Raw genomic sequence first — 23,364 nt, 5'->3', positions numbered from 1 at the left:
CCCCCCCCCCCCCCCCATCCACTACACCTGCACTGACCTTCATCCTGGACTTTACATCAGCCCATTGGAAATATATATATATATGTATACTATATATTTGTTGCAAATTTTGTACTCCATTCATTCCATTTAACTTTTACTTTGTATGTATATACTAGTTATTTCTGTTATTTTGTATTTTATATTTATGTTTAATATGTTTGTTTATTTGTTGTTTAGGTTTGCACCTTTCACCAAGACAATAAAACCTTTTCTGATTCTGATGTCATGGTATAGCATGTTGAAAAGTTATAAAAAAGTCATATTATAATATATCAAAAAACTAATAAAAGTCATAAAAAGTCATAGTATAGTATGTCGAAAAAAGTCATAGTATAGCATGTCATAAAAAGTCATAGAATAGCAAGTCGAAAAACGTTATATTATTGTATGTCATAAAAAGTCATAGTATAAGCATGTTGAAAAAAGTCATAGTATAGCATGTCGAAAAGTTATAAAAAAGTCACAGTATAATATATCAAAAAACTGATAAAAGTCATGGTATAGTATGTCAAAAAGTCATAAAAAGTCATAGTATAGCATGTCGAAAAACGTCATAGTATAGCATGTAAAAAAGAATCATAGAATAGCATGTCATAAAAAGTCATAGAATAGCATTTTATAAAAAGAGATAGTAAAGGAAGTGGAAAAAAGTCATAGAATAGCATGTTGAAATAAGTCATAGTATAGCATGTTATAAAAAGAAATAGTAAAGGAAGTGGAAAAAACTCATAGTATAGCATGTCATGAAAAGTCATAATATTCCATGACGAAAACGTCATAGTATTGCATGTCAAAAAAAAGCCATAAAATAGCATTAAAAAAAAAGTCATAGTATCACATGTCAGGAAAAGTCATAGTGTAGTATTTCGAGAGAAGTAATAGAATAACATGACGTAAAGTTCATAGTATAGTATGTCATAAAAAGTCACAGTATAGTATGTTGAAAAACTTCATAATATAGTATGTCATAAAAAGTCACAGTATTGCATGTCATAAAAAGTGATAGTATAGCATGTTGAAAAAAGTCATAGTATAGCATGTTATAAAAAGACATAGTATAGGAAGTGATACAAAGTCATAGTAAAGCATGTCGGAAAACGACATAATATAGTATGTCATAAAAAGTATATCATAAAAAGTCATGGTATAGCATGTTGAAAAAGTCATAGTATTGTAAGTCAAAAATATCATAAAAAGTCATAGTATTGTATGTTGAAAAATATAAAAAAAATCATGGTATTGTATGTTGCAAAATTTTTAAAAAGTCATAGTATTGTATGTTGAAAAATATAAAAAATCATAGTCTATTATGTCGAAAAAGTTTATAAAAAGTCTTAGTATTGTATTTAAAAAAATATAAAAAGTCATAGTCTATTATGTCGAAAAAGTTTATAAAAAGTCTTAGTATTGTATTTAAAAAAATATAAAAAGTCATAGTATTGTATGTTTCTAATACTTGTAAATGTAATCCATCTCTGACTGTCCCAAGGCTGCATGCTGTATGTTATAAAAAGACATAGTATAGGATGTCGAAAACAGTCATAGTATAGCTTGTTATTAAAAGACTTAGTATAGGAAGTTGAAAAAAGTCATAGTATAGCAAGTCGTAAAAGTAATATCATAGCATGTCAAAAAAAGTCATAGGATAGTATGTTATAAAAAGACATAGTATAGGAAGTTGAAAAAAGTCATAATATAGTATGTCATAAAAAGTCATAGTATGGCATGTCATAAAAAGTCATAATATAGTATGTCATAAAAAGTCATAATATGGCATGTCATAAAAAGTCAAAGTATAGTATGTCAAAAAAGTCATAGTATAGTATGTCATAAAAAGTCATAATATGGCATGTCATAAAAAGTCATAATATAGTATGTCATAAAAAGTCATAGTATAGTATGTCGAAAAAAGTTATAGAATAACATGAAGTAAAAGGTCATAGTATAGTATGTCATAAAAAGTCACAGTATAGTATGTTGAAAAACTTCATAACATAGTATGTCATAAAAAGTCATAGTATTGCATGTCGAAAAAAGTCATAGTACAGCATGTCAAAAAAAGTCATTGTTTAGCATGTTGTAAAAAGTCATAGTATAGCATGTAGAAAAAAGTCATAGGATAGTATGTCGAAAAAGTAATAGTATAGCATGTTATAAAAAGTCAACGTTATAGTATGTCATAAAAACGTCATAGAATAGCATGTCATAAACTAAACTAAGATTTAAAAAAAATATATATTTTCGTTTTGCTGAGAACTTGTACATTTCATGGTTTTCTTTGTTTTTCTCTCGTACTGATGATGCTCAGTTCTTGAGCATGTAACACACATATATACATATATATATATATATATATATATATGTAAATATATGCGTATATGAGATAATACATTAAAAAGTCTAAAAAGTAATTGTGTAGTGTTGCGGAGGTTTTCTGTACAGCAGGTGAGGAAAGGTTTTGAAGTGAGACTTTATTGAAACGAAAATAAAGACAAATGAGCAAAATGAACAACAAGAGTTGGTCTTTGGTGAATTCTTATTATACTTTGCAAAGCATAAATGGTGAAACAGTTTCAAAGCTTTAACAGCAGCAACAGTGTGTTTGACTGGCGCAGTTTAACAGAAACATCACAGTCTTATATCCATGTGATTGACAGCTGCGACTCTCCTTCAAAAGGACACATACAGAATGAAGTAATGTAACACAAAGCATAGGAATGTGATTCTATGAATACTACAGAAGGATAATATGAAATCATGCTTAAATGTTATTTTTCCCTTTACAATAGTGGGTCAAAAAGAAAGAAAAAGTTATAATATGTAGTATTTCCAAAAAATCTAAAAAGTAATTGCATAGTAGGTCAACAAAAGCTATAAAAAGTATTTGTTTAGTATGTCAAAAAAAGTCATAGTATAGCATTACGGAAAAAGTAAGAAAAAGTCATAATGATGAAAAAAGTCATACCATAAAATGTTAAAAATAGTCATATTACAATATGTCAAAAAGTCATAAAGTCATAGTGTAGCATGTCAAAGAAGACATTAAAAAGTAATATTATAGTACGTCATGAAAAGTGTTAAAATGTCACAGTATGTAGAAAAAGTCATAATATAACATGTCAAAAAAGTCAATGTAGTACGATGAAAAAAATCATTAAAAACATAGTATGGTTTGTCAAAAAGTGAGAAAACAGTCAAATATGGAACGTCTACCGAAGTCAGTACAGCCATTTGAAAAATGTATGTATAGTATTTGGAAAATAGTAAATAAAAAAGTTAGATACATGGTATGTAAAAAAAAAAAATTTAAATTGTAATTGTAAAGTAGGTTGAAAAAAGAGTACAGCATGTTGAAGAAGACGTTAAAAAGTCATATGGTCGTATGCACCATCAACCACGGCAGATTCCCACTGGGTGCTACTTACCTGGTAATACATCGTTTTCTAGTACGGACTCTGATAAAACCATCAGATCCAATTCAGCACTCCCTCTCTTCATTCTCTCTCTAGCTCGCTCGACCACCAAGCCGATACTCACCACATATTCTACTTTTAAGAACATTTTGCAGATGGTACCGACGTATTAGAGCTAGGGTACAGAGTCAGATGTTGGAAACCTTCGTGGCTCTACTTACACGTAAACACACAGATCCCAGATTGGACATACAGCAAAGCCCCTTTATTTAAAAAGCTTTATTTTATTTATTTAAAAATTCCCCAAAATAACATGATTGATTCCACACAACGCTCTTTGTCAAGTACACATCTCTACTTTCATTAATTTTGGGGCGTCTTATTAAATTTTATAGCATTTAAAAGAACAAATGGAAGTGTTTTTGAAATAGTATTGAGTAAAAGTTGACATATTCCAGTCTGTGATTATCATCAACATCCATTCCTTTAATTTTAGACTAAATAATTCTTAATTTCTGCTTTTCTAACTCAAATATTAGGTATAATTTCCTATAAATGAGGTTCATTGACCATAAAATAACTGTAAAACTAAAGTTAATAAGTTAGTGTTACGGACTGTAAAAAATTTCAAAAAAATGACAAGCATTTAAAAAAAAAGAAATTGTGTTGAAAAAAAGGGACAAAAACATTAAAAAAATAGTTATAAACATTGATAAAAAGAGTCAATAGAAATAATGATTTTTATTTTTGACGGGAAGACAACACGAGGGTTAAAGACCATCATAACCTTTATGGCAGACAGAAGCTCCTTTGGTGATTAATAAACCCTGAAGTCACGCTGGAGTTGCATGAATAAGATACTTTGATGACCGTGATCATCACCTGTGGTCGTGAAAGCTGGGTCATGACCCAAAGAACCAGATCCAGGGTACCGGTGGCAGAAATGGGTTTCCTCAGGAGAGGGGGGGGCTGGGTCTCTCTCTCTCTATCTGTATGTTTGCATTCCCCCTAACTGGACATTGGAAATGAAGAATTAACCAGAGAGATACCAGAGCTGAATGTTTCATCAGGGACTGCGAGGCAGAATTATTAAATATAGAAGCTGTGTGGCCAAACGAGTCTGACGCGTTACTCTGTTTTTGTGTGTTCAACAATTCCACCAGAGCAAAACACGAGACCGGACTGGTTTTGCTTTCAATTATCAAGTCATGGTTTTCTTTAGTCTTTAATTCTGGGGCTAGTTTAAAGGTCCAAAGTGAAGGAACTTCTCCCATCTAGCGTTGAGATCTTATATCATAATCAACGCAGCTCCAAGTACGCACACTCTAAGACATAAATCCATAAAATAACTCATTTGAGACATAATCTAAAAAAAAAAAAATCTAGAAATCACAATGAATGAAAGTGTTGGCAGCTCATTACCTGGACTTTCTACCGTGATTAAAAAACAGAATTTTTCAGTTAAATAAATGTGCCAATGGTTAAAAAACATATCCCTTTCAGTTATGTTGTAAATTAACAGAAATATACCTGTGAGTCACGTACAAGGGACGATTTCTGTTCAAATGTACAGTCATACAACTGGTAAATTACAGATATTTCTTAGAGTGTATTACAGCTACGGTGGCCTTGACGCTTCAAATAGCTACTCTCCTGCTCTGGTCCATCTCCGTTTTTCTTTTTCTCGGCAGAGAAGACGACTCTTGTTCATTAAATTTGGATTCTGAACACATGTGGTCCTCCATGTTTCCTTCTTTAAACTTGGCAAGGCCGGGAAGCGATGACATCCGTGAGCAGATTAGCATCACCTGGGAGTTTATTATGTCACGGTTAAAAACGCAAAAGACGGAGCAGTGTGACCTGTATGTCCCTCACCGGCTAACGTATTTCAAGATGGCGCATGAATATAGAGCGTCTACCCCAGTTCATGGAAATGCAAATGTAAAATTTCAAGCAATAAGGAATCCTCGAAATTGATGGTGGTGGAGAATACTAATGCAAAAGGACAAGTTTGTGAAGGATCACCAGCGATTTTGATAATAAAGCCGTTCCACACTGGCCCTTTAAGAGAAACAGATCCAGACAGGGACTCAGGAAATACTTCAGAGGTAACAGGTAATACTTATTTAACGCTGATATTGTGGTTTAAAACAAGTGAATATACACAGTCAGAGGAAAAGAAATCGGATTCAAATCTAAAAACAGGCATTAGTAGATCTACAGTAGTGTCAAATATAGATTACAGCCTGTCTGCTCATGATTGAGGATAATAATAAGGTTGCCCAAAACTTAAAGAACAATAGTCTGTGTTGGACATTTACTTTTTTTTTTACAAATTAAAACAGGTTTTGGCATCCGTATGTGTTTCTTTTAAGTGTTCTTTGAGGCAGAATTGAGATTTTGAAGTTAAGAGGACAAGTGCTGTTGGAAAGAAATGAGAGTATGTTAGAGTAAAAAGAAGAACAATACGTCTAAAACCAATGCATTGGTTTCTCCCTTAGCCGGTAGATCCAGACCTCCTCGACATAATGAGTCCACGGACTGTGCTGAACAGTTAAACGAGCAACAAACATGAACACTGTTTTCACAAGAACTCACTCTTCCCCCCAGGTGGGAAATGGATCTTTGTCCTGAGTTGGAAACGAGACGTAGCACAGAGCCGCCACGGACCATTAACCAAAGAAAGAAACAGGTTTTAAATATATGTCAGTTCCCTGCTGTGTCACAGTCCCAGCGTCATGGCAGCGATGGGGGGTGTGGGGGGTGTGGGGTGGGGAGACACCAGCTGGTCACTGCTCGGTGGATTCGGCTCTCCTCTGGATGTAGGAGATCTCCAGGATGGGCATCAGCAGCTGGAAAGCGTCCTGGATGTAGGACGCACTGTTGGACGCCTGTGAGGGAAGAAGAATCGTGATATATCAACGCGAGGCTGTATTTTAATATCATTCTGAAATATATTTGTCTTTGTGTAAAGCCCAAAAGAGCTCAACAGTGACCCCCCACTTTTTTTAAATGCTCTGGTTCCCAAAGTTTTTTTTTTATTACCCATTCAATTGGTCCGTTTACTCTCCAAATAATAATAATATTTAGAGTTGCAAAGGCCCCGAACACCCACACAGGTGGTACCAATATAGTAAAGATATGTTGGCTCTATAAACGCTAAAAGTACTGCTTTTTGGAACAGAGTCTGGGGGGTTTAGCACTAGCAACTTCAGAGCGGTTTCTAGTTAAACAGAAAGTCTCAAAGAGGTTTTAAATGCCTGTCTCTGGAGGGATGTCAAATCAACTAAAAGTGAAATCAGCCAAAATGTGAATAAAACCTTGTAAAGAAACACACATGTCCAAAAGGAACTACACATGTCGGTATTGTGTCTTTGCATTTTTTCCAAGTCAATCAAAAGCCATTTTTAGAGACTTACTGGTACTTGACACTGTTACCTGTTATACAGGCAATAAAATGGATAGAAATCAAATTGCAACAGTGCAGTAGTGGGACTTTATTACAATGTGTGTGATGGTGCTGTGGCACAAACCTCTAAAAAGACTCCTGTTATCAGCGGGTTGAGGACGTCTCCCTTCTCGTTTGACTGTAAAACAGAAAGTTCAGATCAATAACACTCAGCTCTCAGGTTAACAGCAGCAGTGATGATGTGTCAAAACGGAGAACAGCAGCGTGGGTAATAATGGTCCAAAAATTAAGACTTCTTATTTTTAAATTAAACAAATGTTTAGGACATTTAAGCCCCTTTGCAAATGATGTGCACCTAAGTCTTCCACAAACCTAGGATACAACACTATCACCCATCATGATAATACTGAATGTATAAAAGTAAATAATGATGGTTTGATCCTCAATAGATTCAGCAGTTTGGTTGGCAATGGACGTCATGTTCATTTCCCATATCCGGTTCTACTTTGACATTAAAATGCAGTGAAATACCAAACTCTCTGACAACCAGAGCTACGTTCAGGATCATCTCACTTACCCCCGCCGTCGTTAAGCAGGAGGTGAACTTTTTGGAGAGCAGTGAGATCTCTTTACACAGAACAACAGTTAACCTGAGGACAAGACGACATGAAAAACACACTCAAATGAACAACATATGTGCAAAAATATTACAATCATCATAAATCATGTGCAATATGTTCTGTCCCGTCCTAAGTGTGTTATTTCTTAAATCATTTTGACCTATTTTATTGTAAAAATGTCTTCACTGATTTTTGTTAACTTACAATTAAAGTTCTATTTAACATCTTTTCATCTTGTTTGTATCTGTGATGCATCTTTAGTTTTGGCACTCTAAACTTCACCGTAAGGTCTCTGTGCGATAATAATAAAGGTTTATCTGAGCTTATCGTATCGTAAGTACAGATGGAACTGTGAATTTGTACAGCATGGCTCCCCCCGGCGTCTTACTGGGAGAGGACGCTGGCCTCTGTGCTGCCGCTGGTGAAGAGGATCATCTCAGCCAGTTTGTGGAACAGCTCGATGGACCGAGCCGTCAGCTCCGCCAGACTCCTGATGGCTGCGGCATGAACCTCCTGACAACATCCAAGACAGACAGACAGACAGACAAAATAAAATGATGTAGCCTTGCCTTACAAACCTCAGCCTGTCAGTCAGTCATCAGGGCACAGAATCCACTGTGTCTGAATGTCTCAGAGGAAATGTAAAGTCAGCTTTCGTCGCTCCATTAAGATCATATCGCAGCAACACTGTGTGACACCTTTGTAACCACTTTATCAGCACTGATGTGACTCACTGTGACTTCAACAAAACCACAGAGCCGACGTGGCTTTGCCCACACTTTTGCACGATGTATGTGTGTGTATGTGTGTGTGTGTGTGTGTGTTTGTCGGAGTCGCGCTCTCTGTTAATATGCAGGGTAACAAGGCAAATATCCCAATAAACATACACACACACATATATATATATATATTTTTGGATGACATAGTCAAGGCGGCCACCATGACGGCAAAGTACTGCAGGAAACCCTGCAGTATATATTAATTACTGTGTTTAGTAATTTTTATATGTATTGTAATGTTATAAGACGTGTAATCAGGGCGTCATTGGAAAGGAGAGCTTGCCCTCAATGGGCCGTCCCTGAATAATAAAGGAGACATATATCAGCATACCTCCACAGAAAGGGTTTTCTTGACATTGTCTTCCTCTTCCCCTTCTGGTCGGCTCATGTCAGTGATCTGGCTGCAGGTGCTCCTACAGGCCTGGGGGGGGTTAGAGACCAGTATGTTAACAGAGCAACACTGACATTGGACTAGATTGCTAAGGTTTGTAAAACCCGTTAACCATTTAAGTTAGTAATTAAAAAGTGCGCTACTTTGGCTCCTCTACAGATCTGTTAGCAGTCTGCAACACTCACAATAAAACGTTGGCATGTTTAGACTCCAGGAAGATATTTTTCTTCCTATTTATTGCTTTTTTTGACTGTGTATTCTGTATAGTTTCAGTTTTATTACATAATTGCTTAATGTGCTCATATTATGCTTGTTGGCTTTTCTTTCCTTTATTGAGTTATATCTTTTTTGTGCATGTTATAGGTTTACAAAGTTAAAAAAGCCCAACGTCCACCCCAAAGGGACAGAAAACACTGTTCACAAAATGCTCTATGGTAGTCCAGCCCACTTCCTTCACTTTGTAACACGCGTTATAATTCTCGCCTAGTTGCTAGCGTGGCACGCCCTCCTGCTCTGCTTCTGACTGGCTAGTAGTCCTTACCTAGGTACTGTCAGGGCCCTCCTGCTCTGCTTCTGACTGGCTAGTAGTCCTTACCTAGGTACTGTCAGGGACCTCCTGCTCTGCTTCTGACTGGCTAGTAGTCCTTACCTAGGTACTGTCAGGGACCTCCTGCTCTGCTTCTGACTGGCTAGTAGTCATTACCTAGGTACTGCATGTGTGAGACTCTCAACAAAGATGGAACAGAAGTGAGATGCCTCACTCTGCAGCTGAAACAGAGAGCTTGACACACAGTGAAATGAGAAGTTCCCGCAATGTGCAGTACAACAAAAAATATTCTGTTTGTTGAAAATGAAACCACATAAACCTATCCTGATATAGTCTCTAATTGCAATTATGAACTGGAAAATGAGCATAATATGAGCACTTTAAAGCATTTAAACTAACTTTTGTGTTGGAGTGTTTCTAATATCCAAAGAAATGTTTGTTTGGATCAAAATATTTCAGTTTTTGCAACTGCAAATGCATATTGGTTCCAAATATCTGTTATCGGTTTTATTATCTACTAATAATCGTATGGGTCAGGGTTAGATATTAAAGATATTATTGTGAACAAAAGAAAATAATTGTTTTTATTAAAGAAATTCAACATAAAATTGAATAAAATAAAATAGGCACCACTAAATGAAGAAGGACTTTTCTAAAGTGTAGCTTTCCACTGATATTTTCTGTTAACTTACACAAAAAAATAGTGTCTATCAGGATATGTCGCAGCCTTTTGTAACGGGTTTGTTGCACCGGTTGATGTTGCAATTACAATAAAAACAACTACATATTGAGCAGCCCTGATGGTACCTTGCTGAGTCTGTCAGCTGTGGCAGTGACATGGAGGCCCTCCAATGCCTCCGTCAACTCCCTCTCAAACTCTGAGCCGTCTTCGTCTGGAGAATCACAAATATGCAATCAATCATCTCAGGTGGGACATTAGTTCTGGTATATGTACATACAGTACATGATGCTGTATTTCCCTTGGAGTGCTTGTATGTTTTATTTAACAGCTTTACAGAGAGGTTACCTTTCTTCTCATCCACTTCCTCATCATCAAACTCCACCAGGGAGAAAGAGTCTTTAATGAAATCGAGCTCTTCTCTGAGCTGAAGCAGCTCTTCTCCTGATAGAGTGGTCAGCACGGACTTCACCTACAACACACACAGAGACAGACACAGAGACAGACACACACGTTTTTGTGTTGAAGCTGTTCCGCAAGTTAAAAAGAGTAACATAACAACAGGAACAACTGAGAGACATAGAGAGACAAAAATAAAAAAAGTAATAAAATAAAAAGGTTTTTGCATGTTAAAAGAAGAACAGGCTAAACAAACCATTTCTTCAATGTTAGTCATCTTGCGGTAAAAGCTCTTTTTTTATGCTAAATGAGACATAAAGACATGTCTCAGCATGTCATATTAAGCAGAGGTGGGAGAAGTCACACAAGCAAGTCTCGGGTCACCGGGGCGAGAATCAAGCAAGTGGAGTCGAGTCGCTGCTACAAGTCAAGAAAGTCACAAGTCACTGATGATCTATTGCTGTTCCCACGTTGAAATCAGTTTAAAAAGACAGTTGTCATGAAAAGTCTGATTTTATTTTCAATATTACAACGAAAACAGCTGGAGCCGGTGGCTTAGTACAGACCAGTTGGTGCAACCGGCCCCAGCTGTCTGCAGCCTGCTGCCATCTTATATTTGACAATTCGTCATCATCAAAAACCTTCTTCCTTTTTAAATAAATTGTATTGAAACTATTTAGGCATAATGGTTTTATGGCATTAATGGTGTTCTTCAAGCAGGCCTGACTTTGATGTAACATGCTATGCATCTTACTGTGTAAGATGACTCATCTTACACAGTAAATCATACAAATATCATACAAACGTTAAATGTAAAATAAGAAAAACCTCTGCCAAAAAGAAGACTAAAAAGTCAAGTCCTTTTGAGCCAAGTCTCGAGTCTTGAAGACAAAGTCAAAGTCGAGTTGAGTTGTTTATAAATGTAAGTCAGGCAAATCTCAAGTCCTGAAATTTGCAACTCGAGTCCAGTTGTGCAACTCGTGTGCCCACCTCTGATATTTAGAGTTCTGTTTGGGAATTAAACTCCCATCATACCTTGGACTCACTGTCTCGAGACAGAATCTCCAGCGCTTCGAGGTGTGAAAGGCCCTGAAATTCATCGAACAGCATCCCGTAGTGAGCGGCCGCCTTCTTGTGGGAATCTGAAACCTCTTCATCGGCTGTCTGCAGCTCCTCGCGCTCCTTAGCCTCCCTCAACACCTACGGCCCAATTTTGAAATAACCCTTTGAAATAACTATGATTTGATACTTTAAATGAATTTGAATTGAAGTTTGGCCCCAGTCTGCCTACCTGAGACAGAGTGGAGTTCCTGATCATCAGTCCTTTGGTCTTCTTAAAGCCGGGGTCGCCTTCTGCTATCACATCCATCGTCTTCTTCCCGATGAACTCCAGAGCGTCCAGACCGCCGGTGATCATCGTCTTACCCTGGGAAAAGAAGGTCATATGAATTGTCTGAAAAGGTTTTGGAAAAGGATTTACGGACCTAACAAGTCAGGAAAATATTCTCAACCCATGAAGGAAACAACTAAATTACGCAGTTTTCACCTGACAGCACAGAGTCATGCATAAGTTTACTGTGTTGCAACATTTTAAAAGGAGGAATAAAAAGCGAATAGTATTGAAATAACGCTAAATAGTGGCGAGTAACTGGAACAAATGGCAGTGACATGCTATTTCTCGTAACGTTTTCAGTATCCATTCTGCACGTAAGATGCGGTGCTTCTCTTGTCAGCCCCATCATGAAAAACTGGATGTGTGTCTGCAAACTTCTCTTTTTCCTCCTTCCAAGGAAGAGAAAATGAAAGGCAGAGGATATTTCAGCTTACTGTGGTCTGGACGACGCTGGTGAGGGACGACAGCATGCCCATCGCACTTCCTGCCGCCGCCGCCGGTCCATCGTCTGCCGCTCTGTCCGTCTCACTGCGTGTTTCACCTGCAGGAGAAGAAACCAACGCGAGACAACCTGTTACTCAAGGTTCCCACAATATGGAGGGGAAGGGTGATAAAGTCACTCATATTCATTTATCTGTGTGTACATGAAATCTAGATCCAAGTAAACGGATGCAACATACTCGTTAACCCATGCAATATACTTATAATTATATGCATATAATATATAAAGGCCACTTTATGTTTCTGCGTGCAATCTACGCCACAGGGACGTATATCTACTGCAGACCAAGCGCTCTATCGCTCTCTGCTGGAGAAATGTTGAATGTCCTCACTGTGTTACAAAAAGCAGTAAAAATATGTATATGTCAATCTCTTGTATGTGTATATTTTACCTAGAAATCTATATGTACGCAAACACACCGGCCCGGCTTTTCTTTTAAAAAGGAGTTTGACGCACACACAAATGCACAAGTGTAGACTTTAGGCCGGTTACGTAGGCCACGGCTGCGTGGAGCCTCCACACAACCATAAATCCCGCTTTTACCTTGCTGCTTCTGCTCTTCCTCCACTTGGGCAGAGAGTTCGGTGGGACTGGGGATTCCCAGCGATGTCTCTGCCTTCTCGATCACCTGAGTGAGCCCTTGGCCTGGACGGACAGGACAGACACAGTGTAAGACGTAACATTCAGAAAGACAGTGAGGTGAGACAGAGGATTATCACAAATAATACTCAATGTAGGGCGGAAAAAGTGAAAGAATAAGACACTTTTTAGAGTGAATTGAAATGATTTCTTCAAAGAAATGTATTTTATTTTATTTTATTCCCAGCTGCATTTACATTACAAAAGTTGATATTATATTTCAAGTAGCATTTGGGATCATATATCCCAATGACATAACAAGTCGGCATTCTGAACTAAGTCGTTTTGGGTGGAGTGGAGTCTCAAGTATTTCTGGTTTAAATGAACACTTCGTTAGTACAACATTATGGCTGTAACGTTACGTTAACGTCGGTACAGGGGAGAGTGACAGGCTGTGACTGGAAATGGGAAGAAGGACAGAAAACAGTTTTTACAAAATGAATGACAGTTACATTTTAAGTGCTACAGATATCGCGATGACGATAAAAAAAAAAGAAACATGGAGCATCCCTGCCATACACATTGTATACAACACAGTTACAGTCGGGGGTCCATACTCACCCACAGTTGCCACGGTAGCTGTTGCTGTGGATAGGATGGATTTGCCCCAGCTGCCCCAGTACCCCCAACCTCCCTGAGACACTGTGGACTCACTTGGGGTCTGAGAGAGGGGACGTGAGGAGAGGAGAAGAGAAGAGAAGAGAAGAGAGAGAGAGAGAGAGAGAAACAGTTACATTATAAAGTGCGGTTTTCTAATGATGATTTCTAGCCTGACATTGTCGGATTCTAGTCAGAGTATGAGTCATTGGGCTGTGATTATAACTCATAACATAACTCTTATATAACTCATATAACTCATGAACTCGCCGTTTTATTGTCTAAAATATTCACTATTGTTAAACATTGTGTTTTCATCGTACCTGACTGTCTACATGCTTATCTAAATAAACAATGGATGTATTTAGAGAACAAAGATTGTAATCATTATGTCATGCTACTAGCTAGCGCTAATACTTAATACTGATACTTAGCTAGGTTAGCTACTAGCCGACAGCCCCGGCAGTTTAGGAAACGCTGATGACATTACATCCACGTTACAAGCTTTACAGAATCCATCCATCCATACACTCTTTGGATGTATCTCATAGATAATACCATGGGTGTGGTAGAACACATGGTGAGTTACACCCATTAGCTATATCTGTTATTACAGCTACAGCAGCTCTGGACAAGTCATAGAAGCCTGTGCAGTGCAGGGCATCGTGGGCTGTTGTTGTGAACAAATTCAACCCAAGTGCTCTTTGGTGACGTGGTTTATTAAGTTACATCATCTGTCAATCATTGTATAAAGCCCGCCCTGACAACTTGATTGGTCCGACAGCTCTTGTTCATAGTTGCTCCACAACGTCCAGACTGAACTTCCCGACCTCAAACGCTGTGGGCGGGGCTAACTTTGGCCGGCATCCAGGCTAGATAATTTAATATATTTATTTACTTTGTGTTTATTAAAACCCCAATATATTGTGCAGGCCTACTGACCAACACAAAGAGGACACGATGCGCCCTTCTCTAACCAGTATCAACACCAATCATCTCACCTGGGCCTCTGCTGGCTTCTCCTCTACTTTGGGCATCTCCTCAGCTTCGGGTGCAGGCGTGACGTCTGGTCTCCTCCTGGCTTTCCTCGTCGGCGCCACGTCAGTGGAGTTGTCCGGCGTGGTCGGCGAGGAGCTGTCGGGCGTCTCTGCGGGAGAGGCGTCTTGAGTCTCTGGTGGCACCTCTGGACCCTCCGCTGCTGTAGCTTCACTGTCTGACATCTTGATGCCTCAGTTCATGCCTGCAGAGTGAAAGTATAACAAACAGGGGATAATATCGGGCTTTATAAAAGAACAACAGTGCAGACGGGCCATAAAGATGTCTCTGAGGCGGCCGAAAAAGCCTCACGACGCCTTTGGAGTAGCTCGGCACGTGGATACAGGCCGGGGAACGATCCCCCCCCCCCCCCAGCAGGGTCACCCGAGTGAGGGTGTCTGTTGATTAAAGACCCGAAACTCGTGTTGACCTCAGGTTTATCACTGATGACGTGTCCAAGTAGCAGCAGACGTCTACGTTAGAACCACAATCGCAATATCCCGTTTTGTCAATATTGTGCAACCCAAATTCCAAGAGTTACTTTGTAATAAAATGCTTCAACTCCCTTTCCTTTAACCAGTCCTAGTGGTATCATGCATTTCCCAGAATGCATTTCAACAGCACCCAGTCAACAGCATTCAAGACGCATAATTTGGAATAATGTGTGACTTTAAACTGTTGTTTATCCGTGCAGCTAAAGATAGTGTTGGTCTAAAGTCCAGTCTGGGTTTTCTAAAACTCATCCTGCAACAAAAGGGGGGTTGAATTCATAAAAAGAAAGCAGTATCCTGTAAGTGTCTACAAGTACAGTAGCCTAACGTTAGCTCTGTGCATGCATACACAACAAGAACAAGAACTTTAATTACGAAACACGTTACATAAACCTCACATTTAGACATGTAACGTTAAGTCACATATTCCAATAGCAATTAGTATTCCTATTACTGACTTAACGTTAGTTTATTTGCTATATGCATGCCTAATTACCTAACTAACTAACTATCTACCTAACTAACTAACTATCTAACTAACTAAGCGATGCTGCGTCAGTAGCTTGCGTTAGTTTGATGAGCTAATGACTATTTGGCAATATGGCTAAAAGGAGCGTTAGTTATTATTATCAATGTGCTGTTATAATAGCATACCAACGTACAACTTAGTCGGAAAACAACATAATGTAACGTTAAAGCAACATGACACTGTTTTGGGTCCAAACTCACCTTTTCTGCTGTCAAAGTCTCGATGCTAGCAGTTGACGTCAACGTCAACGTCAGCGCAGCCTGCTAACGGCTTCCTTCCAAAACCAACAACACGAAAGGTTTATCGTCTTTATTCCGGTTTAAACGTACGTTTCTTCGCGTTAAACGCCCTTTCGTTACCCAGTAAACAGGGCAATGATTCAGTTTTTCCTCTTTCTTTTTGTCCACTAGGATTAGCCACGTCACATTTTGTTTTCACTGAACAGGTCCCAACAGCGTAACCACAGCTTCCGGTTACCATTTCAAAATAAAAGCGTTAGCGTGTAAGTGAGATTCTGCAACGCGATACGTGTAATTTAAATTCAGTTCAGTTCGGTTCATTTTCATATGCGCCTAAGTTTTTACGGTAATTTATGTCTGTTTTATGATTTATTGAATTTGAAAATAATAATATAAACATAAGCATGTCATCATATTACAACAACATTTTTATACTAAAAAAAAAATACATATATTTATTGTATAATAGTGTGTAATACTGTGGAAGAGGATTAGGGCCAAACTCAGAACTCATGCCCATGTTTTCCCATGTGGCCTTAATCCTCTTCCACAGTACTACAGACTATTGTACAATTCATAGAATAAAATAATATAAAAGTTAAAAAACGGTGGTGGAATTTCACGACGTGCTAATTTTTTTATTATTTTGTATTCATATTTTCAGCTGTAAATCTTGTTCACAATACTAGTTATCTATATATTATATTCATAGGAAAAATCTATCCGTAAAATTATGTTAATAGTATTCATCTCTATATTTATTCAGTACATATCCATGTCCTGTACTCATGGAACCAGTGTATATCCAGCACCTGCTGCTATTGCACGTCTGGTTAGACCTTAACTAATGTTGTTGCCTTGTACCTGTACCTGTGTAATGACAATAAAGTTTAATCTAATCTAAATCTCATCTAATTTCCAAATACAAGAAATCAAACGTGTTTTAATAACAAGTCATAATTTGGAGATGAGAGTCAGAATTCTGACTTGAAACTCAGAACTCATTCATACATTTTTCACATGTGGCACCAATCTTCTTCCGTAGGACAGATACTTAAAGCACGTTGGGATGGTACAGTATTTGAAAAGTGCTGACAGATTTGGACTGGAGAGACAAGATATATAATAAATAAAGAGAAAACAAAAAGCTACCACCAGGTGGAACTGCACCTTCAGGCTAGAATAAAGATTAAGCCACGCCCACACACACACGCCCACACACACACACACACACACACACACACACACACACACACACACGCACACACACACACACGCACACACACACACACGCACACACACGTACACGCACACACACGCACACGCACGCTCACACGCACACGCACGCTCACACGCTCACGTGGTTCCTTGACCTACATGAAACAACAGTATCAACCAGGAAGTGAACGGACCCGGACTTACTCCTCGTGCCTGTTTGGCTTAAAGACATGGCTGAATAAAAATAAATCGAAATAAATCGAGTTAAACTAAATAGTACTTAAGAAGGGAATATCGTCATACTTACATCCAGCTTCAAGATCGATCCGGCGTCGATGTCGGTCCAGGATCGGGGGTTCTGGTCGCTGTGCGAGCATCAGGTGGGAACAACAGCTGACTCAGAGTCGGTTTGTTTGGGGTTTCTGGGAAATCTGCTCGTGTCTTATGTGTTGCTTTCTTACTTGTTTTTTAGTTTTTTAGTTTTATGAATGTGCTCGGTACACCAGTATGATGCCAGAGTTTTCGTAATAACAGCAACGATCGGCTATTGATCATTTAAATCAACGATTTCTTACGGCCTATTAGAGCCTACTTTTTTTTTTTTTTTTTTTTTTAACTATAACCTAGTTGGCTACACTATCACTAAATATCCGCATATACAGGCTAGCATGTTACCAAAAACAGTCAGTTTGTAAATAGATAATATGGATTACATAATTGTCGGCCTACTCTTATTTCTTCTACCGAGATTTTAGTCTAATGCAGTTTGATTAGCATGTATACGTGCTTCCTGGACATGAAGTCTACTTTATTAACTGTAATCAAAGTGACTTTATTTTTAGGGCCGTGGCTGTGTGAGGCATTGAAAAGTCAAAAGAGAACAATCAAATTAACATTTACCTAGGTAAAAATGACTTTCAAGGGAAACAAACAAAGACAATGAAAACACATGCATGCCATGTAGGCCTAGCTAACGGGGAATAAGAGAAAAAGAAGAGCAAATAAAGGGGTTAAAAAGACAAAAAATACAGATTAAACTGAGTAAAGTGTGTGTGTGTGTGTGTGTGTGTTGCATCATCCACTTTTATTTGACTTCCTCTATCGCAGTAGAAACTGAAGTGATGAGAAGGCAGGCTGTTGTTGGGAAGGCCAGTTATGTATTCTATACCTAAGTTGTGTCTCAGGTAAGGACCATTGACTTGAAATCAGAGGGGATTTTGTGTGCATGTGTGTGTGGAATCACTCAAGAGTGCCGATACGGTAAAAACTTGATCAACAACGCACAGTATGAAGACAGTCCAGTGTTGCTGCGTGGGCCCTTACCGTTGCCTCACCCTGTTTTGCAGGTTTGTCTTGTCTAATGTGAGCAGAACTGCTTTCAACATGTCACCGCCTCAGAAACATCACCTGTCCCTCCTGCTGCTTCTCGCGGTCCTGCTGCCCGCCGGCTGGACAGCCGACGGGGCTAACAATGGATCAGAGGCGGAGGGTGTGTCCTCCGCTCATCCGGCCTGGACCGGCGTCCCCTCCGGCGGGGACATAACGGTGAAGGAGGGATCCAGCGTGCTGATCGAGTGTAACGGGACCGCAGGCTACGATGACATCAAGTGGTACAACTCTAAAGGGCCTCTGCTCGGTGAGGACATGGGCGGGGGGGGGGGGTGCTTTGAGTTATTTTTGCTACTAGGGCTTTTGTCCAGATTCAGAATTATTCAAAGCAGTTTATTGTTTCAGCTTTCACTTAAAATGATGATAATTTTACAATCTGCTCTTAATGTTTTCCCTGTTGTTTTTCTTCTCAACTCACATCACAAGTCACCCTCATGACTACCCAATTGAAATTACCCAAAATAACATTACTCTTTGGCAAGGTCAAATCTTTTTTTTCATTAGTTTTGGGGTGTCTTATTAAATTTTATAGCCTTTTGAAAAAACAAATTGAAGTGTTGTTGAAATAGTATTGAGTAAAAGTTGACATATTCCAGTCTGTGATTATCATCAACATCCATTCCTTTAATTTTAGTCTCAATAAGTCCTTATTTCTGCTTTTCTAACTCAAACATTAGGTATAATTTCCTATAAATGAGGTTTATTGACCATAAATTACAAAAATAACTGTAAAACTAAAGTTAATAAGTTACGTAGTGTTGAAAACGTCCAACAAAGGGACACACATTGTAAAAAAACGTCCAAAGTGTTGAAAAAAAGCGACAAAAACAGAAGAAAAAGTCAAAAACTATTAAAAAGCATCAGCAAAAGTGTTGATTTTCAATTTTGACGAGCAGACAACACGAGGGTTAAACTGTCTTGTTGTTTCATATGTGTTGTGGCTTTAGGCGGAAAGTGGCAGATTCAGGAAGACGGAGCCCTGAACATCACAGAGGTCTCCTTCGAGGACCGCGGCCGCTACACATGTGTCTCCTCTGGTGGCGCCGGCGCTGCCAAAAACTACACGGTCACGCTCCGCGTGGCCCACGGCACCGGCACCGGCCTGGGCCTGTACTACGTCATTGTCTGCCTGGTGACGTTCACCATCATCATGATCCTCAACGTGACGCGCCTCTGCATGGTCAGCAGCCACCTGAAGAAGACCGAGCGGGCCATCAACGAGTTCTTCCGCACAGAGGGCGCCGAGAAGCTGCAGAAGGCGTTCGAGGTCGCCAAGCGCATTCCCATTGTCACGTCGGCCAAGACGCTGGAGCTCGCCAAGGTGACGCAGTACAAGACCATGGAGTTCGCGCGCCACATGGAGGATCTGGCCCGGAGCGTCCCTCTGCCGCCGCTCATCCTGAACTGCCGCACGTCCGGGGAGGAGGGAGTCGAGACGGCGAACCCGGGGCTGCACCCCGTGGAGCAGGCCGGGCCGTCGGCGTCCAGGAACAGGCAAGCTATAGGCCCCTCCTACGCCGACCGATACGGGGAGGGGGCGGAGGTGTGTCAGGCGCTGCTGTCAAATGGAGGGAAAAGCGATGTCATAGTTTCAGTTCACACCATTTCCGGGGAGGGGGGCGACGAGGATAGGCCGGGCACACAAACGAGTGCTTCCTATGAGAGCAACGTGTAAACCACCATTGGCTCAAGGTAGCGTGCCAGCATCAAATGGGGCTTTGAAAGAGGTCATTTGGCATGCAAATTTGCCGTTTGGCTTGGTACCAATACCGTGACTTTGATAACTGTTTCTAAACAACACTTTTTGGATACCAATTTTATAAAACAAAAACAAATCGCAACATAACACCACAAATCTTTAACTATTTTTCAGTCCTTACTACATGAGCCTCGTCTCTGTGTAACAGTTATTCCTGCGTGTCTCTACACCGGTCAGTCGGTGCCTATAAAGTATTGAATTCGGTGCCCAGTCCTGGCCCCCATTGGCACCCAGTAGCGCAACCACAAGGCACACTAGCACTACGTGTGCAAGAGTTTTTTTGTAAATGTTCCAATTCACATGCCAAATGACATCTTTCAAAGCCATCAGCAGTAGGGCTGGGTATCGTTCTAAAATGTTCAACACCATTACCGATATCGGGACTTAAATACCGGGTCCTAAGCAATACTATTTTCTTCCAATTCAAATTGTAAATGACCTCTTTCGCCTACACCCCCAATCATGATTTTGTGAAGACCTGCCATACTCTGCCATTGATTGGCCAATACTCACAGAATACACCACAAAGGGGGCTTGGTATATGACTGCAGGCTCAATCCTGACATTTTGAAATGGCCTTTGATACAAAAAAGGGTTGGCGACCACGGGTATACACCACCACAGCCTGAATCCCATCTGGAATAACACACAGTGAAGTGTCTATGTGTCTAACTACAAGTGCTAAAAAGAGTGGGGTTGGTTATTATTTAGATTTGAACTTATCAAGTTCTGCTTTTCGGTTCTCGTTCTTATCGAATCCTGGCTCCAGCTCTTGTTGTACGGTTTGAGTAAGAAAAGAAACCCAAACTGGTTGAAACCAAAAGCCAGCTATCTTGCCATGTACAAGTTAGATTGTATTAGGAACTGTAACTATAAGAGATTATTTTTATTGTTGATGTATTTGTTGATAATTTCCTCCATGAATGGATTAGTTGTTTGGTCTCTAAAATGTCAGAAAATGGTCAAAGTAAAAATGTGGATCCGAGTTTCCCAAATGGCCAATATGACGTCCTCAAATGTCTTGTTTTGTCCACAACTCAAAGATTTTCAGGTAACTGAAATAAAGGTAGGTAAATAAAGACGCTGCAATCAGATCGTTATGACAGGTTTTTAATTTCAATGAATCGATTCATCTTTGCGGTTTTGTTTCTCCCGGAGATGGTTGGCTAGCTTTACCAGCTCTACCACATTATGACTACACTTGTGGTGATCAGAATACTGCAGAATACCTGCTGAGTCATGTCCTCCTGCGTGAAGTATTTCCATGCACTGATTACATTGCACTATTTTTTTGTCGAGCTTGCAGTGTTCTCACTTGTAAGCATGTATTAGGTAAATGCTCATCTTCAGGATCATACAGTTATTGTATTTAGAGGTTGTACCAGAAAAGGTTTATGTGGTTAAATTTTCAAAAAACACCATATATTTGTTGTACTGCACATTGCTCCAGCTCCTCTTTTCACCCTGTGTGATGAGCTATCTGTTTTAGCTACAGAGTGAGGCATTTCACTTCTGTTCCTTCATTGTTGGGAGTCGCACATGCTCAGTAGCTAAGTAAGGACTACTAGCCAGTCAGAAGCAGAGTATGAGGGCCTGCCGCGCTAGCAGCTAGGCGAGCATTATAACATGTGTACAATAGAGCTGTTTGGAGCACTTTGTTAACCTAGACTGTGTAATATTAATGGACAGAGCACGTGGGACATCACCCTTTGGTTTGTGGAGATCTGCTATGAGTCGTATGAGCCGTCCTTGTTTCTGATGTGAGGATTTTAAATGGGGGGGGGAGGAGAGAGGGAAGAGCCCTTACACTCTATGTTACGTTACACACTTTCACTGCCAATCAGATTATAGCAACGCCCTAAAACACCCCCCGCTTTATTGCAGATTAGAGAATTATTGAGACCATGATTCAAAACATTAACATCATTCTGTGTTGCAGAAGACTTCAAACTAGCGTCTGAGACCATTTTGGACCACTTTGGGCGCCCAGGTAGATCAGTGGGTAGAGCGGGCGCCCATATGTAGAGGTCTACACCTCGATGCAACGGGCCCGGGTTTGACTCCCACCTGCGGCCCTTTGCTGCATGTCATTCCCCCCCCTCTCTCTCCCCTTTTGTGTCTTCATCCGTCCTGTCAATTAAAGGCCTAAATGTCCAAAAAATAATCTTAAAAATAAAGACGTGGCTTACTTTTTCATAGATTTTATATAGAAACTGACTGACCTTTGTCATCTGCACTTGTCTTCCCCTGCTGGAGATCAGATAGAAAGCAGGTTTAGGGAGTCTCCCCCTGCTGGAGATCAGATAGAAAGCAGGTTTAAGGAGTCTCCCCCTGCAGGAGATCAGATAGTAAGCAGGTTTAAGGAGTCTCCCCCTGCAGGAGATCAGATAGAAAGCAGGTTTAAGGAGTCTCCCCCTGCTGGAGATCAGATAGAAAGCAGGTTTAATGTTGTGTTTTCTGTATGAGATGTTAAGTGCCTTTGGGCGGGACTTTTTCACTTTCTAAACCTATAACATGCACAAATCTATATAACTCAAAGGGAAAAAACCAAAAAGCATGATGAGCGCATGTTATTAACAAAATAAATATGAGATCTGCGTAACCCAGTGAAAGGAAGTGCAGTTGGTCCAGTTTGGCTTTCAGGAATCTAAAAAGCAGTTTTCAAACAATTTCTCAATTTTTAATTGCTACAAACTTGTCTAAATTCTGCAAAACACCTGCTGAGTCATGCTCCTCCTCCTTTCTGTATGAAAGTATCTTCATGCACAGATTACATTTTACTAGTCTTTTCTCGAGCTTACAGTGGTCTTACTTAAGGAATCAAAAAGCCGTTTAAGAACAATTTTTGAAAAAAAATTGCCCAAAAATGCATCAACAGAGCTCCAAATTCTATTTTCTCTTGACTTAAATATATATTTATATTTCCATGTATGTGTGGTGGGTTGTAAGAGCTAATTTTCCTCCTTAGAAGAGGAAGAATGAGGCTGTTTTCCTCTTGTTTTGTTGCCCTGATGCTTAGATAGCTTGCCAAAATGAAATGCAAAATGCATCCACAACGCTCTGAATACTATTTTCTCTTGTCTGCAGTATGTTTAATTCTTCATGTTTGTGTGGCAGGACTTCTGTGGGCACACAGCTAGTTAGTGATGCGACCAATACTGTATACTTCAGAAGACGCTGTAAGTTAGCTTCTACAGAACAAAATGTTCCTTATTCCATTGTTTTGGTTCGGTTTTCCTGTCAATCTATCTGACACTCAGGAAGAAATGGAAGACTTTGACATAATGTCTCAAA

The 23,364-nt window shown here is 39.6% G+C and overlaps 2 protein-coding genes and 2 long non-coding RNA genes across 4 annotated transcripts in view; 2 read left to right on the top strand and 2 right to left on the bottom strand.

Moving 5' to 3' along the window:
* The window catches only part of LOC117955345, a 24,972-nt gene extending 20,297 nt beyond the window's left edge, over positions 1-4,675 (bottom strand). The window contains exon 1 of the long non-coding RNA XR_004659020.1: positions 4,634-4,675. This is a non-coding gene — a long non-coding RNA (uncharacterized LOC117955345). The remainder of the gene's footprint in view (positions 1-4,633) is intronic.
* Positions 662-23,364, top strand: LOC117955344. The gene is made up of 4 exons (XR_004659016.1): positions 662-673; positions 2,974-2,982; positions 20,760-21,311; positions 22,840-23,364. It is a non-coding gene; the product is annotated as an uncharacterized LOC117955344 (long non-coding RNA).
* Positions 5,942-15,932, bottom strand: fam114a2 (family with sequence similarity 114 member A2). Its single transcript, XM_034889761.1, has 14 exons — positions 15,666-15,932; positions 14,412-14,650; positions 13,375-13,474; positions 12,718-12,819; positions 12,107-12,213; positions 11,571-11,705; positions 11,315-11,479; positions 10,229-10,352; positions 10,009-10,094; positions 8,595-8,684; positions 7,873-7,997; positions 7,442-7,514; positions 6,989-7,042; positions 5,942-6,346 (listed from the first exon to the last, which is right to left on the bottom strand). The coding sequence occupies exons 2-14, from the start codon at positions 14,628-14,630 to the stop codon at positions 6,245-6,247; spliced, it is 1,482 nt and encodes a 493-aa protein (XP_034745652.1). The 5' UTR covers positions 14,631-14,650; positions 15,666-15,932; the 3' UTR covers positions 5,942-6,244.
* On the top strand, positions 17,073-20,142 carry LOC117955335 (microfibrillar-associated protein 3-like). The gene is made up of 3 exons (XM_034889765.1): positions 17,073-17,302; positions 18,269-18,558; positions 19,259-20,142. The coding sequence occupies exons 2-3, from the start codon at positions 18,306-18,308 to the stop codon at positions 19,984-19,986; spliced, it is 981 nt and encodes a 326-aa protein (XP_034745656.1). The 5' UTR covers positions 17,073-17,302; positions 18,269-18,305; the 3' UTR covers positions 19,987-20,142.

Source organism: Etheostoma cragini, chromosome 13 (assembly GCF_013103735.1).
Source record: "Etheostoma cragini isolate CJK2018 chromosome 13, CSU_Ecrag_1.0, whole genome shotgun sequence".
In the NCBI taxonomy this organism is placed as follows: Eukaryota; Metazoa; Chordata; class Actinopteri; order Perciformes; family Percidae; genus Etheostoma; species Etheostoma cragini.
Note: the sequence above shows the minus strand (reverse complement) of the source record. Positions and strands in the feature narration are given on the sequence as shown.

Coding starts and splice junctions, on each gene's coding strand:
- LOC117955335 (XM_034889765.1), top strand. CDS start 18,306: ATGTCACCGCCTCAGAAACATCACCTGTCCCTCCTGCTGCTTCTCGCG. Junction 18,559..19,258: donor CTCTAAAGGGCCTCTGCTCG/GTGAGGACATGG, acceptor TTGTGGCTTTAG/GCGGAAAGTGGCAGATTCAG.
- fam114a2 (XM_034889761.1), bottom strand. CDS start 14,630: ATGTCAGACAGTGAAGCTACAGCAGCGGAGGGTCCAGAGGTGCCACCA. Junction 12,820..13,374: donor AGCTACCGTGGCAACTGTGG/GTGAGTATGGAC, acceptor CTGTCCGTCCAG/GCCAAGGGCTCACTCAGGTG. Junction 11,480..11,570: donor GGAACTCCACTCTGTCTCAG/GTAGGCAGACTG, acceptor ATTGGGCCGTAG/GTGTTGAGGGAGGCTAAGGA.